The following is an 18,598-nucleotide window of genomic DNA, read 5'->3' on the forward strand; positions in this document are numbered from 1 at the left end:
GTTTTATATTAGTTCGACAACGTTTTCAGGCTACTTTTTGCAATTGTTAAAAATCGTTCTTGAGGTTATGTTAGTGGCGGGCTGCCAGAATTTATTTGGCAATTTTTTTACATTTATCTTATCAATAACTGAATTAGTGATGAATATTAATAAATAACTATGAATATAAAGTAATAATGTTGTGTTTGATATTAGTTCTACATAGTGAAAGTTGTTTTTTGTTTCATAAATTAGTGGCGGGCCTGCCAGAATTTATTTGGCAAATTTTTTACATTTATCTTATCAATAACTGAATTAGTGATGAATATTAATAAATAACTATGAATATAAAGTAATAATGTTGTGTTTTATATTAGTTCTACATAGTGAAAGTTTGTTTTTTGTTTCACAAATTAGTGGCGGGCCTGCCAGAATTTATTTGGCAAATTTTTTACATTTATCTTATCAATAACTGAATTAGTGATGAATATTAATAAATAACTATGAATATAAAGTAATAATGTTGTGTTTTACATTAGTTCTACATAGTGAAAGTTGTGTTTTTTGTTTCATAATTAGTGGCGGGTCTGCCAGAATTTATTTGGCAAATTTTTTTACATTTATCTTATCAATAACTGAATTAGTGATGAATATTAGTAAATAACTATGAATATAAAGTCATTTTGAAAATAATATATACAAACCCCTGAAAAAAAATACAAATATTCAATATAGACAAAAATAAAATTTACGCTTGAATATGAAACTTTTTATTTCATATTAACATCCTTACATTACATGTTCAGACATCGGTTGAATGATACAATTAAATATAACAAATGTAAATCATAAAACAAAGTCATATATTGTAACAAAGTCATATATTGTAAAAAATATTTGCCTTTAGTGGATATAAAGTAGTACAAAATATAAAATATAACTTAAAATAAGTATGACTATTTACATCTATCATCCAAAGGCTATGAGTAATGATTTGAGGCAGTGCTCGATTAATCACAAAAATAATGACTGAGCGTTCAAGTGAAGTATGAAGAGAATAAATTTATTATTGTTAAGCAAAATATTATAGGTTTTCATTTGTCAGTCAATATTTTTCTGATTAAATCAATTACTGGTTGAAAACATTGATCATAGCCTTTGGCTGTGAGATGCAAATAATCATACATTATTTCTCTTGTTATGAAACCTCTTTCATCCACAATATTTCTATGTGTGTGCACTATGTGAATATGTCTTCTATTCATATTTATATTGTTAAATTTATTTAATAAACTGTTGACGACTTCCAAGCAATCGCGCTGGGCATTTGGTACTCTTCCTCTGGGAAGCATGGTGGGTAAAATTATGTGAGCACTCGGAAGCAATTCTTCAACGATGCTCACACATTTAATAATTCCTTCATAAATTTCGTGCGGTTTGCTATGTTCCGTGTTGTTTGTTCCTACCAATATGACCACAATTTTGGTTTTCAGATTTGATAATTCGCCGTTTTTTAAACGATAAAGAACATGTTCCACTTTATCGCCTCCGATTCCAAAATTTGCAGTTTGAAATGCTTGAAACATGTCCCAAATGGGATGCCTCTCCAGTTTGCTATAAGGGAGTCTCCAGTGAGGATAACGTTGTGGTCAATCTTCGCCAATTTTAAATTATTTAAATGTTTTTGACGCCACATGTCACTTGCCCTTGAAGTAGGGATGGCGCATTTGTTAACATTTTCAAACTTTCCACTCATAGTGAATAACTGTAATAATAAATGAAGAACTTTATATTTAATACAAACAAACTTGTAAATACTGATAATTCACTCTCTTGTGGAAAGATATCTTTATCAGAATTCTGGCACAAATGTCTAAATTATTAGAGTAACTTACATAAACTCCGGGACGTCTGCACAAAAAACTAATTTATTATAGTAGGGAAACTCGTGGATACGCGTGAACTCTCAAAAATAAAATAAAGATTTGCTTCCGTTCACTTTCCAAAAATTCACTTCCATTCACTTTCACCTTCTAGCAGTGTTGCCAATGAAAGTTGCCATAGAACAAAACTGTAGATATACCTATGCCATAGGCTAGGACCTGGCTGGGACTGTATATATATATATACTCTTCTTGTATCTATATATATATATATATATATATATATGTATATATATATATATATATATATATATAAATATTGTATGATTCTGAATTAGATGTTGACATATGTATTAACAAAGTTTAATAATCGGGCATAACATCAATAAAAAGCATGAATTTCTTTCAAAAATTTATTTTAAATCCATACGTTTCGGATATAATCCTAGCCTTCATTCAGTGTAAAAATTATTTGATCTTAGTGTTAAATTGGAAAAATTTAATAATCCATGGTTTTAGGATATGGTAATGCACTACACTATGTATTATAAACATTAACTTGAAATTACACAATATTATGAATAACACACGATCCATTTGTGATTTTTTCAAATCAGTATTTTGTGAAAATATTGTGTAATTTCAAGTTAATGTTTATAATACATAGTGTAGTACATTACCATATCCTAATACCACGGATTATTAAATTTTTCCAATTTAACACTAAGATCAACTCATGATCAACTAATTTTTCCACTGAATGAATGCTAGGATTACATCCGAAACGTATGGATTTAAAATAAATTTTTGAAAGAAATTCATGTTTTTTATTGATGTTATGCCCGATTATTAGACTTTGTTAATAAATATATAAATATATATATATATATATATATATATATATATAAACATGAACATATGTACACACCATATATTAGTTATTATAGAAGAATAGAATGCTAAACAAAGTCATTTTGAAAATATATATACAACCCCTGAAAAAAAAATACAATATAGACAAAAATATAATTTACGTCTGAATATGAATCTGAATTGAATCCCTGAAAAAAAATACAAATATGCAAGATAGTCAAAAATAAAATTTACGCTTGAATATGAATCTTTTTATTTCATATTAACATCCTTACATTACATGTTCAGACATCGGTTGAATGATAGAATTAAATATAACAAATGTAAATCATAAAACAAAGTCATATATTACTCTAACATCCGTAACAGCAACAACCACGAGAAGGTTTCTGAACTTGTGTTGCCAAAAATATTTTCACTGCTAAACAACGTGCAGTGTGCAGATATTGCTAATGCAATATCTGTTTAAGAAGTGGATTGTTAATTTATATACTGTCTTTGAATAGATGAGATATTAGAATTTCATATCTCATTCTCAATAGAGAATTTTATTTCTCTTTAGTGGATATTTTATAAGACAATATGCATTCTCTGTTTTTAATTTCATTTACAATATTAAAATGAAATAGAGAATAGAGAGACAGAGAAATAGAGAAATTACTTCTGAAAGTAATGGATATTTGTTTGAGAAGATTATAGAACAGAAAACATTATTTTGTCTCTCTTTAATAAGAGAAAAATCTCTTTTGTCTTTCCACTTGCAATCCACTTCTTAGGTTGACAGTATTTTATTTAATTTATAAATTTGTATAAGTGGATTGTTAATTTATATACTGTCTTTGAATAGATGAGATATTAGAATTTCATATCTCATTCTCAATAGAGAATTTTATTTCTCTTTAGTGGATATTTTATAAGACAATATGCATTCTCTGTTTTTAATTTCATTTACAATATTAAAATGAAATAGAGAATAGAGAGACAGAGAAATAGAGAATTTACTTCTGAAAGTAATGGATATTTGTTAGAGAAGATTATAGAACAGAAAACATTATTTTGTCTCTCTTTAATAAGAGAAAAATCTCTTTCGTCTTACCACTTGCAATCCACTTCTTAGGTTGACAGTATTTTATTTAATTTGTAATTTTGTATAAGTTTTGTGCATTTTGTGCAGTACACAAAGTATACAAAAATATTTAAAGTCAGGACTTCCTACAGCTCGTGGCGATAAAGATTTTGAAGCTAGACTTTTATCGCAATCATAATGTAGCCAGCGACTACACATCCCACAGCTTATCCAGGAATCACTAGAAGACTTAAATTTTGTATTACAATTATTTTTGCATGTTATTAGTGATAAATCAGAATTTCGTTCATGTTTATACCATGAATCGCATTTGGTACATGCATAATATGAAGGATGATCTGTTAGCGAATCGCTAGAAGAGGTGCAAATTGGACAAATGTTTTGTACCGGTGAGATACTTTTTAAAAAGTTTGTCATTAATTCTTCTCTATATGTACTAGGTTCCATTTTATAATTTAAATCAATGTTCTGTAATAGACAGGATGCATTTTTAATTGTGAAAAGCCCACAACTATGAGTATCATTCTGTTGAGGGGAAGTTATTTTATGAAAATTCCATTGCAATTTTTCTGTGTTTGTTAAACAGTTATTGCAAAATTGATCAAAAATTTCGGAATCGGTCAAATCATCAGTACAAGAATTAATGACACTGAAATGTTTTTTTTCTGTATCTATTAAGATTAAGAGCCAATGGGAATGAATATTATGTGGCGCTATATACTTTATACCTGATGATAAATCTAGAACAAAGTTATCATTTTTAATATTCATAATATGGTTATATTCATGAACAGTAAAAATTTTGAAGTTTTTGTTATTATTACCAATTGATGCTAAATGAGAGTCGATGATTATATCATCTAACCACTCATTATTATACAAACTGAAGAAATTCATCAATTTAATTGCATATTTACCCAAAAATCCTATAAGATATGATTGGCAGCTATCCCTATCATATAAGTAGGGTTTTAGGTAGAAATTGAAATCTTTAGCTACACAGTTATGATACAAATCTATTACTAATTCTGCACCAGAGTCGGAAGAGTTATTAGTGTTCAAGCATTTATTTAAAGAAAAAGTGTTTTTCTTGCATAAATAAAAATTTACTGAACTTTTAGATTTTTATTAGCCCGCCACTAATTTATGAAACAAAAAACAACTTTCACTATGTAGAACTAATATCAAACACAACATTATTACTTTATATTCATAGTTATTTATTAATATTCATCACTAATTCAGTTATTGATAAGATAAATGTAAAAAAATTGCCAAATAAATTCTGGCAGGCCCGCTACTAACATAACCTCAAGAACGATTTTTAACAATTGCAAAAAGTAGCCTGAAAACGTTGTCGAACTCATATAAAACACAACTATTAATTTATATTCATAGTTATTTATTTATATTCATCACTGATTCAGTTATTGATAAGATAAATGTAAAAATTTGCCAATTAAATTCTGGCAGGCCCGCCACTAATTTATGAAACAAAAACAACTTTCACTATGTAGAACTAATATCAAACACAACATTATTACTTTATATTCATAGTTATTTATTAATATTCATCACTAATTCAGTTATTGATAAGATAAATGTAAAAAAATTGCCAAATAAATTCTGGCAGGCCCGCTACTAACATAACCTCAAGAACGATTTTTAACAATTGCAAAAAGTAGCCTGAAAACGTTGTCGAACTAATATAAAACACAACATTATTAATTTATATTCATAGTTATTTATTAATATTCATCACTGATTCAGTTATTGATAAGATAAATGTAAAAAATTTGCCAAATAAATTCTGGCAGGCCCGCCACTAATTTGTGAAACAAAAAACACAACTTTCACTATGTAGAACTAATATAAAACACAACATTATTACTTTATATTCATAGTTATTTATTAATATTCATCACTGATTCAGTTATTGATAAGATAAATGTAAAAAATTTGCCAAATAAATTCTGGCAGACCCGCCACTAACATAACCTCAAGAACGATTGTTGACAATTGCAAAAAGTAGCCTGAAAACGTTGTCGAACTAATATAAAACACAACATTATTACTTTATATTCATAGTTATTTATTAATATTCATCACTAATTCAGTTATTGATAAGATAAATGTAAAAAATTTGCCAAATAAATTCTGGCAGGCCCGCCACTAATTTGTGAAACAAAAAACACAACTTTCACTATGTAGAACTAATATAAAACACAACATTATTACTTTATATTCATAGTTATTTATTAATATTCATCACTAATTCAGTTATTGATAAGATAAATGTAAAAAAATTGCCAAATAAATTCTGGCAGGCCCGCTACTAACATAACCTCAAGAACGATTTTTAACAATTGCAAAAAGTAGCCTGAAAACGTTGTCGAACTCATATAAAACACAACATTATTAATTTATATTCATAGTTATTTATTATATTCATCACTGATTCAGTTATTGATAAGATAAATGTAAAAAATTTGCCAAATAATTCTGGCAGGCCCGCCACTAATTTATGAAACAAAAACAAACTTTCACTATGTAGAACTAATATCAAACACAACATTATTACTTTATATTCATAGTTATTTATTAATATTCATCACTAATTCAGTTATTGATAAGATAAATGTAAAAAAATTGCCAAATAAATTCTGGCAGGCCCGCTACTAACATAACCTCAAGAACGATTTTTAACAATTGCAAAAAGTAGCCTGAAAACGTTGTCGAACTCATATAAAACACAACATTATTAATTTATATTCATAGTTATTTATTTATATTCATCACTAATTCAGTTATTGATAAGATAAATGTAAAAAATTTGCCAAATAAATTCTGGCAGGCCCGCCACTAATTTGTGAAACAAAAAACACAACTTTCACTATGTAGAACTAATATAAAACACAACATTATTACTTTATATTCATAGTTATTTATTAATATTCATCACTAATTCACTTATTAATAAGATAAATGTAAAAAATTTGCCAAATAAACACTGGCAGGCTCTCGACACTATTTCAACATATCTTCGAACATATTTTGACACGGCAGATCGTGTCGGTTGGTATCAATGTACTATGACATATGTAAAAATACTTGATTGTAGGTTAAAGATTTTTATCTCAAACAAAGATAATGCAAAATAAATGAAATTTAATTGAATAAATTATTATATTTTAATCATTTTCATAAAGAAAATTAGAATTTAAATGTTGGCCACGCCTTCGCCGATAGGCCACGCCCACGAAACTGAACCTGCCAGATGTGAGAACCTGCCAACTATATACACGTACAAACACATAACCTTTAATTGATAAACAAAGAATTTCTGTTTCATGAAGGGGAACAATAAAAATGGAAAGTATACCTATCGTAATTCAATATTATAATATAAAAAGTAATATCATTAATTAGATATTAATAATCTATTCGTGCTTTTACGATGGCTGTTAACAATGAATTTGATATCAATAAAGTTTGCAGAGTGTGCCTTCAGGAAGGCATTTTAACGTCTGTTTTCAATAAAAATTTTGCCATACGCCACTCAGATATGATGATGTACTGCACAACTGTAAAGATATTAGAAAATGATGGCCTACCATCAGTTCTTTGCAATAACTGTGTTTATCGACTAGGTGTAGCTTACCAGTTCAAACAGCAATGTGAAAACTCAGATATGAGATTGCGTCAATATTTAGGTTTAGATTGTATAATTACTCACAAAAATAATGTTAAAGAAGAATCATGTTTACAAGGTAGCATCAGTGATAATGCAACTCAGGTAAAAGATGAAGAAATATATGCGGCTATGAATGTTGTTTGTGAAATGTTGAATAAAACTCAAGACAATGTTGTTAACGATGTTGTGACAGATTTAACTAATTGCGGAACAACTGCTGATTCAGCATTTAAAGTAAGTCAATTAACTACACTTGAGGCTATTCCTTTACTAAATCATAGCCATAGTCATAATCATCAAGAGAAAGACACTCAATCAATTCTAAATGAAGCTACAAACTTAAGTCAGTGTATGTCAAGTAAAAATAGTTTAATTAAGGATAAGTGCAATGAGATGTATGAAGATGTAAAAAATCCATTAAAGAAAAAATGTAAAAACGATAAAGCTAAAAGTTTGAATTGTAGAAAAAAATCTATTAGACCAAAAGAGATGAAATTGTTGAAGCAACCTGAACAATGTTTTGAGTGTGGTAAAACTTTCAACTACAGTGGTTATCTTGAAGCTCATCTACGTACGCACTCTGGTGAAAAACCTTACGAATGTAATGTTTGCAAACGGAAATTTGCACAAACTGGAAATCTCGCACTGCATATGAGAACTCATACTGGTGAACGGCCTTTTCAATGTGAGATATGTAGCAAAATGTTTTCGACATCTAGTAATTTGCATGCACATCAAAAAATTCACTCAGGGATCAGAAATTATGTTTGTACTCTTTGTCGACGTGCATTCAAATCATCTACAGAATTGGCAAGTCATGCTGGTACTCACACAGGAATTAAAAATCATATCTGCAAAATTTGTGGTAAAGCTTTTTATAAAACATCTTACCTTAATGTACATATGCGTACTGTACACATAGGTGAAAAAAGACATAAATGTAGTGAATGTGGAAAAGAATTTTCTAATAGTTCAAACTTAACATGCCATTTTCGTATCCATACGGGTGAAAAACCTTTTTGTTGCACATTTTGTGATGCGAGGTTTAATCAGTCTTCAGCACTTCAAAGGCATTTGAAACAGCACAATGGTAGCAAACCTCAAAACAAATACTCAACTAGAGTAAATCCTCCTAGTGAAAACATAACATACTCTCAAATACCTATGCAATCTTCAAATATTTTATTAATGCATGAACAAGATTTAGTACCAATGGATTTGCAGCTAGTTACAAACGACAACACAAATATTATGCCCACAGATTACACAAAACATAACGATTATTCAAAAACTAACTTAATGGATGAAATTGCAGATTATTCAAAAACCAATTTACAACTAGATTTTACTAAACAAAGTGATTGTAGTAAAATTAACTCAGATTTTCTAAAGCATAACGATTATATGAAAACTCATATTGATTATGATAAAACGCACATTTTGCTTGATTATACTAAAGATCATAATGTTATAGATTATCACAAATCTAGTACAAACTTTATGTATAATCCTTAGCACAGTATAAAAAGTTCAATGCAAATGTTTAATGCAAATCACCATTGCATATTTATTTAATTGACAAGCTAAAACACATGCAGGCGAGTTATTACATTTTTCTTTAACTCACGATCAGATAACTTTACCAAACATTTTTTGTTTATTAGGATAATTTTTTAAATACTAAACATATACCAACAATTTATTATTATTAATTACAGTATATTATCTATTGTGGATTTAATTTGAACTTAGTAAATTATTATATAAATTTATATGCAAAGTGTGTTATGCATATTGTACGAATTGATTTTATATCTTACTAACAGCAAATGTTAGTAAAATATTATGTTATGATTTTGGTTACATAGCCATATGCAATGCTATTCACAATTTATTTTCATTTTCATTTTAATAATATAAAAATTCACTCATTTTGATGTATATATTTCTTTTGTTGTCAATATATTCAAGAAAATAATACTCAAAATCGCTCAACTTACAAATTTATGCTTAAGTAATGTATTTTGAAAAAATATTTTGAATTTTATATTTCAATGTTAAATTGTAAACTCAAATGTATGTAATGTATTTTATTAGAATAAACACGGTTGTTTTTAATAAGTTTTCAGATATTTCTTATATTATTACTATTTTCTTACGAGTAGTACTATTGTCACTACTCAATTTTTGAATTCTTTGAAATGTTGATGTAATCCTAAAGCAAATTATTTGTTAATGCTAAATTTTAAAGCATGTGTGTTTTCAAATATTCAAGATTGTTGGAATGATTATTATTTGTTTGAGTTATTGTTATTTTGTTTTTGTAATATAATTTATTTTTACACAGTGAAACTTAAATTGTTTATTGTTTTTGCTGGACACTGTTCATATAGATTTGTAATAGTTTTTCCAATTTTCATAAATAATTCAAGCGCACCTATTAATTTATTATTGTTGCTTGCACAACAAACAAAAGAAAATTTTAAATTAATTAAATAATTTGAACTTCGCGTTTAATGTGATGTTTTTTTTTACAATGTTGGCGCACTTGCTTCTTCAATGAACTGGTGTTTTAGAAGAATTGACGTTTGTGACAGGCGTGATATATGCATCGAAAAATCTGAATATGTTATCATAATAACAAATATTTTGAATGAAACTACTACAGTAAATAAGTGCAGTTGTTACAGTTATTGATCTCATATTTTATTAATTTAATTTATATATTAAAACCATAAGAATTCAAATATATGCTAAGTTAAGGTTAAAAGATTTCCTTAAAATAATATTTTTAGTGTGATTTAAATAAAATCTATTTTTAAGTGAAGTGTATTTATGTGTATAAAATGTAATTCTAAAAATATTATTGGCATCAACATCGGGATAGATAAAATATAAAATGAGTTATGAAGTACTAAGTTGGGATAAGATAGGATTTGGTAATTTTGGTAATTCTTCCAATAACAGGCTGGAAGATGCACAATCGAAAAATAAAGTGGAAACAAAGCTTATGTCTATGTGGAATAATATGAAATATGGTAAGTGGTCATAATATTTTTTTTCACATATATTTATTATTATGCACAATATTTATTATTCATACATTCCCAAATATATCTAATAGATTAATATATTAATATTTTTTTAATAAACTGTTGAAATTTTGTCGACGCATTTCATTATGTATTTAAATTTGATATGTTTCGTTTTTCAATCATGTAATATTATACGCTTGATAACGTATTTTTATTACTTGTTGACGTATATTATATATAAAAAATATTATACCATTGTAATCGTAATTGTATGCCTAATCAATATAAGTTTAATGCCCATAGGTGTGTGTGGAATTTTTTCTTTAGATTAATTTTACAAGTTATAAAAATATTAGTTATAAACTAGCCAAAAACGTTCTCTTCATCTGTTAATTCCGAACAATTTACCAAAAAATGTTTAAAATTTAACTAGCTAATAGTTCAAATTATAAAAAATAACACGTTGGCATGAAAAAAGACTCCTACTGACAAAACTCATCAATGTAGTTTTTCACACTATAGTCAATATATTGATTAAATTAGTTTCTAACTGATCATTTCTAAGTAATTCGAACATTGTAATATTGTTTTTTTTTTAACTTAACCTTTTGAAGATTATGAATTAAATATTTTACTTAAGTATAAAATTGTTCTTTAAATTATTCACCGAATTCATGATATTGATATCAAAGCGCTTTTTAAGATTTTCCAAGTTTTGGTGTTGACATATATTTTTGAAAAAGTCTAAAGGAAATAAATTTAAAAATCTTAGACCATTGGAATTTTTCTATTTGTTTAGTGAGCTTTAGATATTGCGATACACAACTGATTACTACAATTACGATACATAACTATATTACTACAGTTTTGTATATGTAAAACCACTTGATTATAAATACTTGAACTTCATAGAAATATCTTTAATGGAGTGTTTTTAATTTTCCATCATTTAAGTATTTGATAAACTTAACGCCCAAACGTATATTCCACTTATTTGTATATAAAAATATTTAAGTTAAGTATATCTGATGAAATCCATCAATAACATAGTTCTTAGCACACATTTTGTTTGCTGATTTAGGGGTTAAAACCTTCATGCAAATTCCATTTCTATTCTCAGAATGTAATTAGATTAAATTATGCGAAAAATTAATAATTTATTAGATTATATTTTGGGAAAGGTATTATATTTTTACAGTATTTTAAAGTAAAGCTGTAAATGGATTAAATAATGGGAAAATATATTATATTTTTACAGTATATTATTAAAAATATTGACCCGGCAAACGTTGTTTTGCTAAGTAAGGTAGATTCTAAACCTTACCTATCTAGACCTTTTTACCCTATAGGCGGGGTAACTTGAAACGGGCAGGTGGCAAAAGGGTTTAAAGCCTTATTATAATTTTAAACGTATTTTACAGAATAATTATATTTTTAACTAATGCTAAAAAACTACCAACGGAAGAAAATACTTTTATTATGAATTTTCAAAGATTACCGTTTATCTCCCCCATTTCAAAGATTACCGTTTTCAAATCAAGATTATAGCTGGTTATACATCTTCTTTCCTATACTTTCAAATATTGTTGTTAAACAATGCTTAACTTTACTGGTTTTTGACACATCGATCGTGGACTTTTTTAACCCCGGACTTTCATATATTTCTATCTATTCTTCGATAAGTTCTGGGAAATTATAACAGGGAAAATATTATTCGACAAAATGTCTCTTTGATCGATACCAAATTTTGGTTCTGAATTTAAATAATATGAATAAAAAATAAAATAACCTAGAAAATGTTTTATAAATACCAATGAGTATATAATTATACAAATGAGATCTTTCAGAGCACCGTGTTTGAGAAAAATATGCCAAAAAGTGCATTTTCATATGAACATTTCAAAAAAGTTGATATTTTGAGTCTCTAGTAACACTTGCGGCCCGTTTACTAACGTTTTTGTATATAAATAAAACTACAAACAAAACTACTTACTACAATTTGATCATAATTAAATAATATTCACGTAAAACATCCTATTAAACGTAATTGAATATCATTTGTCAAAAACATTTGACATTTGAGGTATTAGCCACCGTCCATTGTTTTATTTAAATTACGCTTCTACAAAAAATTTCAAATAAAAAATGTAAAGTTTCTACGCGATTTTGAAATAATATCTCACCTTTCCGACCTTTTCTGAATTGGCATGAATTTTTCAAGACTAAGACTGGCCAAATCGGTTTAGCCGTTTTCGAGTTTTACCGAATCATTTGATCGAGAGCTCCATTTTTATATATAAGAAGATAAGATTATTAAAAAAGAAATTTTATGGGGGCTTTATTACGCAAATCATTGTGGTTTTATTTGAAAGCTTTAGAACATAATTTAAAGTAATTTAATTTGTCATATTTTAATCCAAATTAACAGACATTAGCCTGATATTGTACTACTATGTACTAGTAAATTAAAAAACTGGGTGTCAAATAATCCATGGTCTCCAATAATAGTCCAGTCATTATAGTAAGTTCACCTGGGAATTCGAGATACCCAGCTGTAAGCCTGTAAATTCTTGTATTTTGCACCCTAAAAGTTGTCTCAAAACCTACATAGTGTACGCAACATATGTAGGTTTTGAGACAATTTTTAGGATGCAAAATTCAAGTATTTAATTCACTTACAGCTAGGTATCTCGAATTCCGAGATTCTAACCTAATTTAAACTTACTGGACTATAATCTTATATAAGTTAAGTACATGTAAATTGAATTATTCAAAATTATGATATAGTGGCTATACAAAAATATATGGCTCTTACTCATGTACCATAAGAGATGTGATCAAATATGGTCACCCGTTAGTTTTAATGTCTGGTATTTTTATTTCCCTTTTATTTACAGGCTGGACAGTTAAAATTCGTACAAATTTCTCAAAAGAGCTCCCAGTTTGGCTTTTGGGCAGATGCTACCACAAAAAATCTCCATCGCCGGAGTCTTCGGTGGAAGTTTTGGGTAGCTCAATTAGTTCCATGGAACTGGCTACTGATGCAACCGGCATGGATAATGTTTGGGAAGGAGATAGTGAGTATTATTTATTTTATTAATAAAATATATTTTTTTGTTCTGTCTTTATATGAACTGGCGTATTTAGATTGCAACCCAACGGTTAACCTAACCGCGTTTGATAGATTTTTATTAGAAGAATTTAACTAGTAGTGATCAAATACTATTCAATTACTAGTATTCGAGAAGGACTATTTTTACTTGGAAATATATTTTGAATTAGATATTAAGCAACTGAAATGAATTATAATATGAAGCATATTTAATTATTTTAGAAAACTACAATTAAATAAAATATTTCTCTGACTTAAACGCTTAGGGACTTTTAACTTTTTGAAATATGTGAACTCTGAAATTTAATGCTGGAATTTTGTTATTTACATGGGCTGACGAGTGTTCCAAGCTATATTTGTAAGTTTTATGCAGATCTAAGTCTTAAATCACTCAAAAAGTCAATCGTTTTATTAAGCATACACATTTATATTCTGTATGATGTGGTATGCCAAAATATCTTCAAATAAATATACAAATTTTATTTTTGATTTTGCCAATTCTATTTGAAGTTACAAAAACTATATTTCGTTAGGTACATAATATTTTCTTACTTTTAAGTCGTAAATAAATTAATGACAAATTTAAAATTGGTGGAAATCAACATTAAATATTCTCATCATATACAATTTATTTTATATATAAAGGTATTGAAATAGAAAAACACTTGTATAAAATATATTATTAACTTCCCGAAGGAGAATTTTGTTTCCATAAAAAAATCCGATTCGCCGATTTATGTTTTCTCGACGTTTCAAGCCATTCTGAATCGAATGATACCAAATTTGGAAAAAGTATGTGTGTGTGTGTGCGTGTATGTGAACAGAGTTTTTGTCGTAACTCGACGTTTTCTCAAAAACGCCTGAACCGATTTTAGAAATTTAAATGTCATTTGATGTATCTCGATGGGGATTATCGTTTCTCAGTTTTATGCGACGATCGGTCGAGCCGTTTCTTTGAAATTTAGAAAAAGGAAAGGAAAAAAGTATTAAACTTTTCGTTCACATTTAAGCTCATACTACCGAATCAATTTTAAAAAATCAAAAACTGTTCGAAAGATATTAGTTGGGAATGGTACTGATTAGTTTTAGGTAAAGATCTATCGAGCCGTTTTCTGGCAATTAACTGTTGAAAAAAAAAATTAAGCCGATTTTTATGGAACTTTTTTGGCGATATATACCATGGTCTTATAGAACTTACTGAAATATTACGGCCTTACTCATAAATGAATTATTTGCACATATCGGGAAGTTCATGTAACTTGCCTCAAGGCAAAATACCAATACCATTCAGTTAAAATAACAAATGATATAAGTGCTGGCTTGTTATCAATAATATATTTTTAAATAATCCGTAAAGTATACACAATTTAAAGAATTTCGTGTTTTTAACAGCAATTAGAATTTACAAATAAACTGTAATACGTGAGAATTTACTTGTTCTACTAAATTTTAATAATGTTATTTTTTCTATGATTACATACTAGGTTATGATGTGTGTAATTTAATAAATTTGAAGTGTTTTCAGAATATTTGTGAAATATGAGTCAAAATACATAACTTTCAGTGAACATTAATCATCTGTTCATAATTGATAAAAAAAATTACATCAGAGTATGACGTATTTCCTTGCAATATAATTTTAATATTTTATGTGCTCATAAAATTTACTCTTATCGTTTTTTATGAAAGATGTTGTAAACAATGTTTTTGCTATATATTATAATTTGAGGCAACATTAAATTTGTCGATGGTTTTTGATTGCAAATTAATGGCTTTATTTTTTGCCAATTTGTTTTTATCTTGTTTGTATAATTTATATACTAGATTTATCCAAAGTTTGATAAAAGAATGTATTTTGATAACTTCACAGCTGGTGTAGTATGTTTTTCTTTGCATTTATTGTGATTGTGAATTATAAAGGATAAATGGATCAAAAATCAATGACACTATATTTGGAATTTATTAATCACTTCATATCGCACAAAATATGTTCTAGAAATATTTATGATTCATGAAGATGAAATAATATTATGATGATTCTGCAACGGTTTGTTGTGATAATATAATTATAGATCTACTAATATAAATATTATAGAGAAATTTTGTTTCCAATAACTTGAGAGTTTAGACATCTAGAAATTATTTATACAATTTGCAAAAAAGGTTGAAAAAATGAGCAGGACTCTTGTTGTGTGAGCTAAAATTTGTTCTTTTGTCGACTTAAAATCTTTTTAACTAGACTTAAAATCTAGTTAAGGCAAAATACCACTTACACCTGATTATCTTGGTTCTTCTGTTGCAAATATTATGAAACATGAAGCAAAATATCAGGTGATAATAAAAAATATTTGGAAATTGTACTTTTGTTCAATTACTTGTTTTGTTAGCAAATCTCTTGAGATGAAATATAATCTGGAATTTTATAATCCTTTTTTTTCCTCCAATAAAAGAGTTGAGTTCTCTCTATGGAGCGAAATCCAAGCTATTTATTCTTATAATTATTCTAACTTATATTTTTTCTCGGTATAACTAAAGCTTAGAAGAATTATTGCATCTTCATTGCTATTCATTTATTGTTTAAAAAAAGTTTTTTTTTTAGAGAAGTTGGTTACCTTTGAACATTGTGTATTTGAAAGTTTAATTAGCGTCATAAGAGTCGATCGAACAAAATAAATATTATATGCGTAATTTTGTTAATAATGCGTTATGTATACAAAACTTTTGTGACTAAGAGTGAGTGCGATGTTTGCAGATATTTTAATAAGAAATTATTCTAAATTTACTTTATTCTTAATTTTTATAAATTAAAAAATAAATATTATAAAACATGCGTGTACGAGAGAGTACATAAATAAAGTTTACCTTTTTGTGGAGATTCTCAAAAACTGGCCTATGAGTGTGATCATAAAAGTTCGTAAATCAAGGATATAATATATTAGTTCTTTACACGTTTTAATAAAAGATTTCAAAGATCCTAATAAATAATAATAATATAAATTATTATTTATATTCTTTAAAGTTTCATTTTTGTTAGGTGGATTTTTTATAGATATATATTTTTAAAGATATATTTTCATTAAGACTTACCTTCAAAGTTTGAATATCCTCTGGCATACTTTTATAATACAGATTTTTTTTCATAAACACACTCTTGTATTTATTTATTAATTTTAACTTGAGTGCACTATACATTCAATTTAGCTAGAAAAATATTTCAATTATAACAGATTTCCTTAAGTAAAACATTTATTACTTACTTCGAAAAAAACTGAACTATGCAATAAATATAGTGTTAAAATTTAATTTCTCTAGAGTAAAAAAATTGTTTAAAATTAGTTACGACCGCATGGCAAGATTTGACAAATAATTTTAATTCGATTGTACGTTTGACTAGTTACATATCGTTGATCGATTTTTTAAAAAGTTTATTGATTATATATTGTAAGTGGATATCAGATTGAATTGTGTTTCATTATAAAAGGTAACAAATGTAACATTATATGGCTTTTTTATATTGCAAATGTTTTTGTTTTATGTTTCTGAACAATCAAAATAAAAATAATTTATGGCAAAGATATAAAATTAAGTGTAATTATAGGTAAATTATAATAAGAAGTTGATAGCTTAAAACCTTACAACGTAATTAAAATTTAGCAATATATTGTAAAAAAGCATAAGGCAAGCTTATTTATTTAATTTAAATATTGTATTAAACTCTTACTCTATCATAAATGCTTTTTTCTTGTGGAAGGAAATTTGTCAAAGTCCAAGTAAATATTTATATTTATATTAATATTTAAATTTTGGATAAAGGATTAAATTTAGTAATTACAGAAAATAAATTATCTTAATTGAATTAATTACAGTAAAATACAACTCTAAAACAATATTAAGTCTAACATTAGTATTAGATATACAATAACTTAAAGAAAAAATGTTATAATATTGGGATAGTTTATTTAAGGCTTGTAGATTTTGAGATTCTTCTGATGGTTAAAAAAATCCTTTAAATATTCGTTACGCGATTTTTAGTTAAGGATAGTATTATCATTATTTTCAAATTATTATAATCAATTACAAATAATTGGTTGATTTATCAATTGCTTTTAAGTATTTATTATTCTATTGTTCTACACACATTTCTAATTCGTTCAAATGTATGTGTACCCTTTATGTTTTTCTTTAATATTTATATGGCTTTATTATATCTCAAATAACAATAAAATGTTATTTCAGAACAAGCAAATTAAATTAATTTTATGGCAAAGGCATGAAATTAAATTCAATTATTTACTATCCTTCTTGTTAAAATTAGCTTTTAAAAGAAGTACTAATATTTTCATATACTATAACAATAACATTTTCAATCATATTTCAATATGCATGCTCAGCAAGGAAAATATTATATGCAAATTAATAATATAATTGCATTGCTTTTTACAACACTACAAAAATGTGAAATATAATTAACCCTTTGCACTCGCCAATTGCGAGAATAATATTCTCGTCATCCGAGTGGAAAGGGTTAAATTCTAAAACAAATTACTAGCATTGTCACTGTTTAAAACCCTGTTTGATTATAATAAGATTTAACAAGAATGTAAGATTTTTGCAATGTTTGGAAAAGATTTTAGTTGTAATGGACCCAGAATCAAGTAAAAATTCGGTCAGAATCTGGTAAAGGAGAGTTTTCGTTAGAATCTGGTGAGGAAGAGTCTGATTAGAATCTATTCGGGATCGAGGCGGATTCGCGTCGGAATCAAATTAGAATCTGGTTATCATTCGATTACAATTTGGTTTGCCTAAACAAACTTTTTTCAGAACGTTAACAAGGAGTGTAAGATTGTAAACCATAATTATTTTTTACATCGCAAACTTTTATAATTTGTGTTAAACGCCAAATTATTAATAACTATCTATTTTGTTGCAGGTGGT

At 27.0% G+C, this 18,598-nt stretch overlaps 3 protein-coding genes across 3 annotated transcripts; 2 read left to right on the forward strand and 1 right to left on the reverse strand.

Moving 5' to 3' along the window:
• Positions 1-1,073: 1,073 nt before the first annotated feature.
• On the reverse strand, positions 1,074-1,565 carry LOC113373722 (platelet-activating factor acetylhydrolase IB subunit beta-like). The gene has a single exon (XM_026613999.1). The coding sequence runs from the start codon at positions 1,563-1,565 to the stop codon at positions 1,074-1,076; it is 492 nt and encodes a 163-aa protein (XP_026469784.1).
• A 5,611-nt stretch (positions 1,566-7,176) lies between these two features.
• LOC113372603 (zinc finger protein 558-like) lies at positions 7,177-9,203 on the forward strand. The gene has a single exon (XM_026612961.1). It carries the CDS (start codon positions 7,280-7,282, stop codon positions 9,029-9,031), a length of 1,752 nt encoding a protein of 583 aa, XP_026468746.1. The 5' UTR covers positions 7,177-7,279; the 3' UTR covers positions 9,032-9,203.
• A 1,062-nt stretch (positions 9,204-10,265) lies between these two features.
• Positions 10,266-13,760, forward strand: LOC113373723 (cysteine protease ATG4C-like). Its single transcript, XM_026614000.1, has 3 exons — positions 10,266-10,554; positions 13,449-13,628; positions 13,699-13,760. Exons 1-3 carry the CDS (start codon positions 10,416-10,418, stop codon positions 13,758-13,760), a joined length of 381 nt encoding a protein of 126 aa, XP_026469785.1. The 5' UTR covers positions 10,266-10,415.
• The last annotated feature ends 4,838 nt before the right edge of the window (positions 13,761-18,598 follow it).

The sequence above is a fragment of the Ctenocephalides felis genome, unplaced genomic scaffold (assembly GCF_003426905.1).
Source record: "Ctenocephalides felis isolate EL2017-DRISC unplaced genomic scaffold, ASM342690v1 CF-g0.4_SCAFFOLD_01604, whole genome shotgun sequence".
Taxonomy (NCBI): Eukaryota; Metazoa; Arthropoda; class Insecta; order Siphonaptera; family Pulicidae; genus Ctenocephalides; species Ctenocephalides felis.

What these genes read in the sequence shown, in the direction of transcription:
- LOC113373722 (XM_026613999.1), bottom strand. Translation starts at nt 1,565, where the DNA reads ATGTTTCAAGCATTTCAAACTGCAAATTTTGGAATCGGAGGCGATAAA.
- LOC113372603 (XM_026612961.1), top strand. Translation starts at nt 7,280, where the DNA reads ATGGCTGTTAACAATGAATTTGATATCAATAAAGTTTGCAGAGTGTGC.
- LOC113373723 (XM_026614000.1), top strand. Translation starts at nt 10,416, where the DNA reads ATGAGTTATGAAGTACTAAGTTGGGATAAGATAGGATTTGGTAATTTT. An exon ending in GTGGAATAATATGAAATATG is followed by an intron (nt 10,555 to 13,448) that starts GTAAGTGGTCAT and finishes TTTTATTTACAG; the next exon opens with GCTGGACAGTTAAAATTCGT. An exon ending in TAATGTTTGGGAAGGAGATA is followed by an intron (nt 13,629 to 13,698) that starts GTGAGTATTATT and finishes TGGCGTATTTAG; the next exon opens with ATTGCAACCCAACGGTTAAC.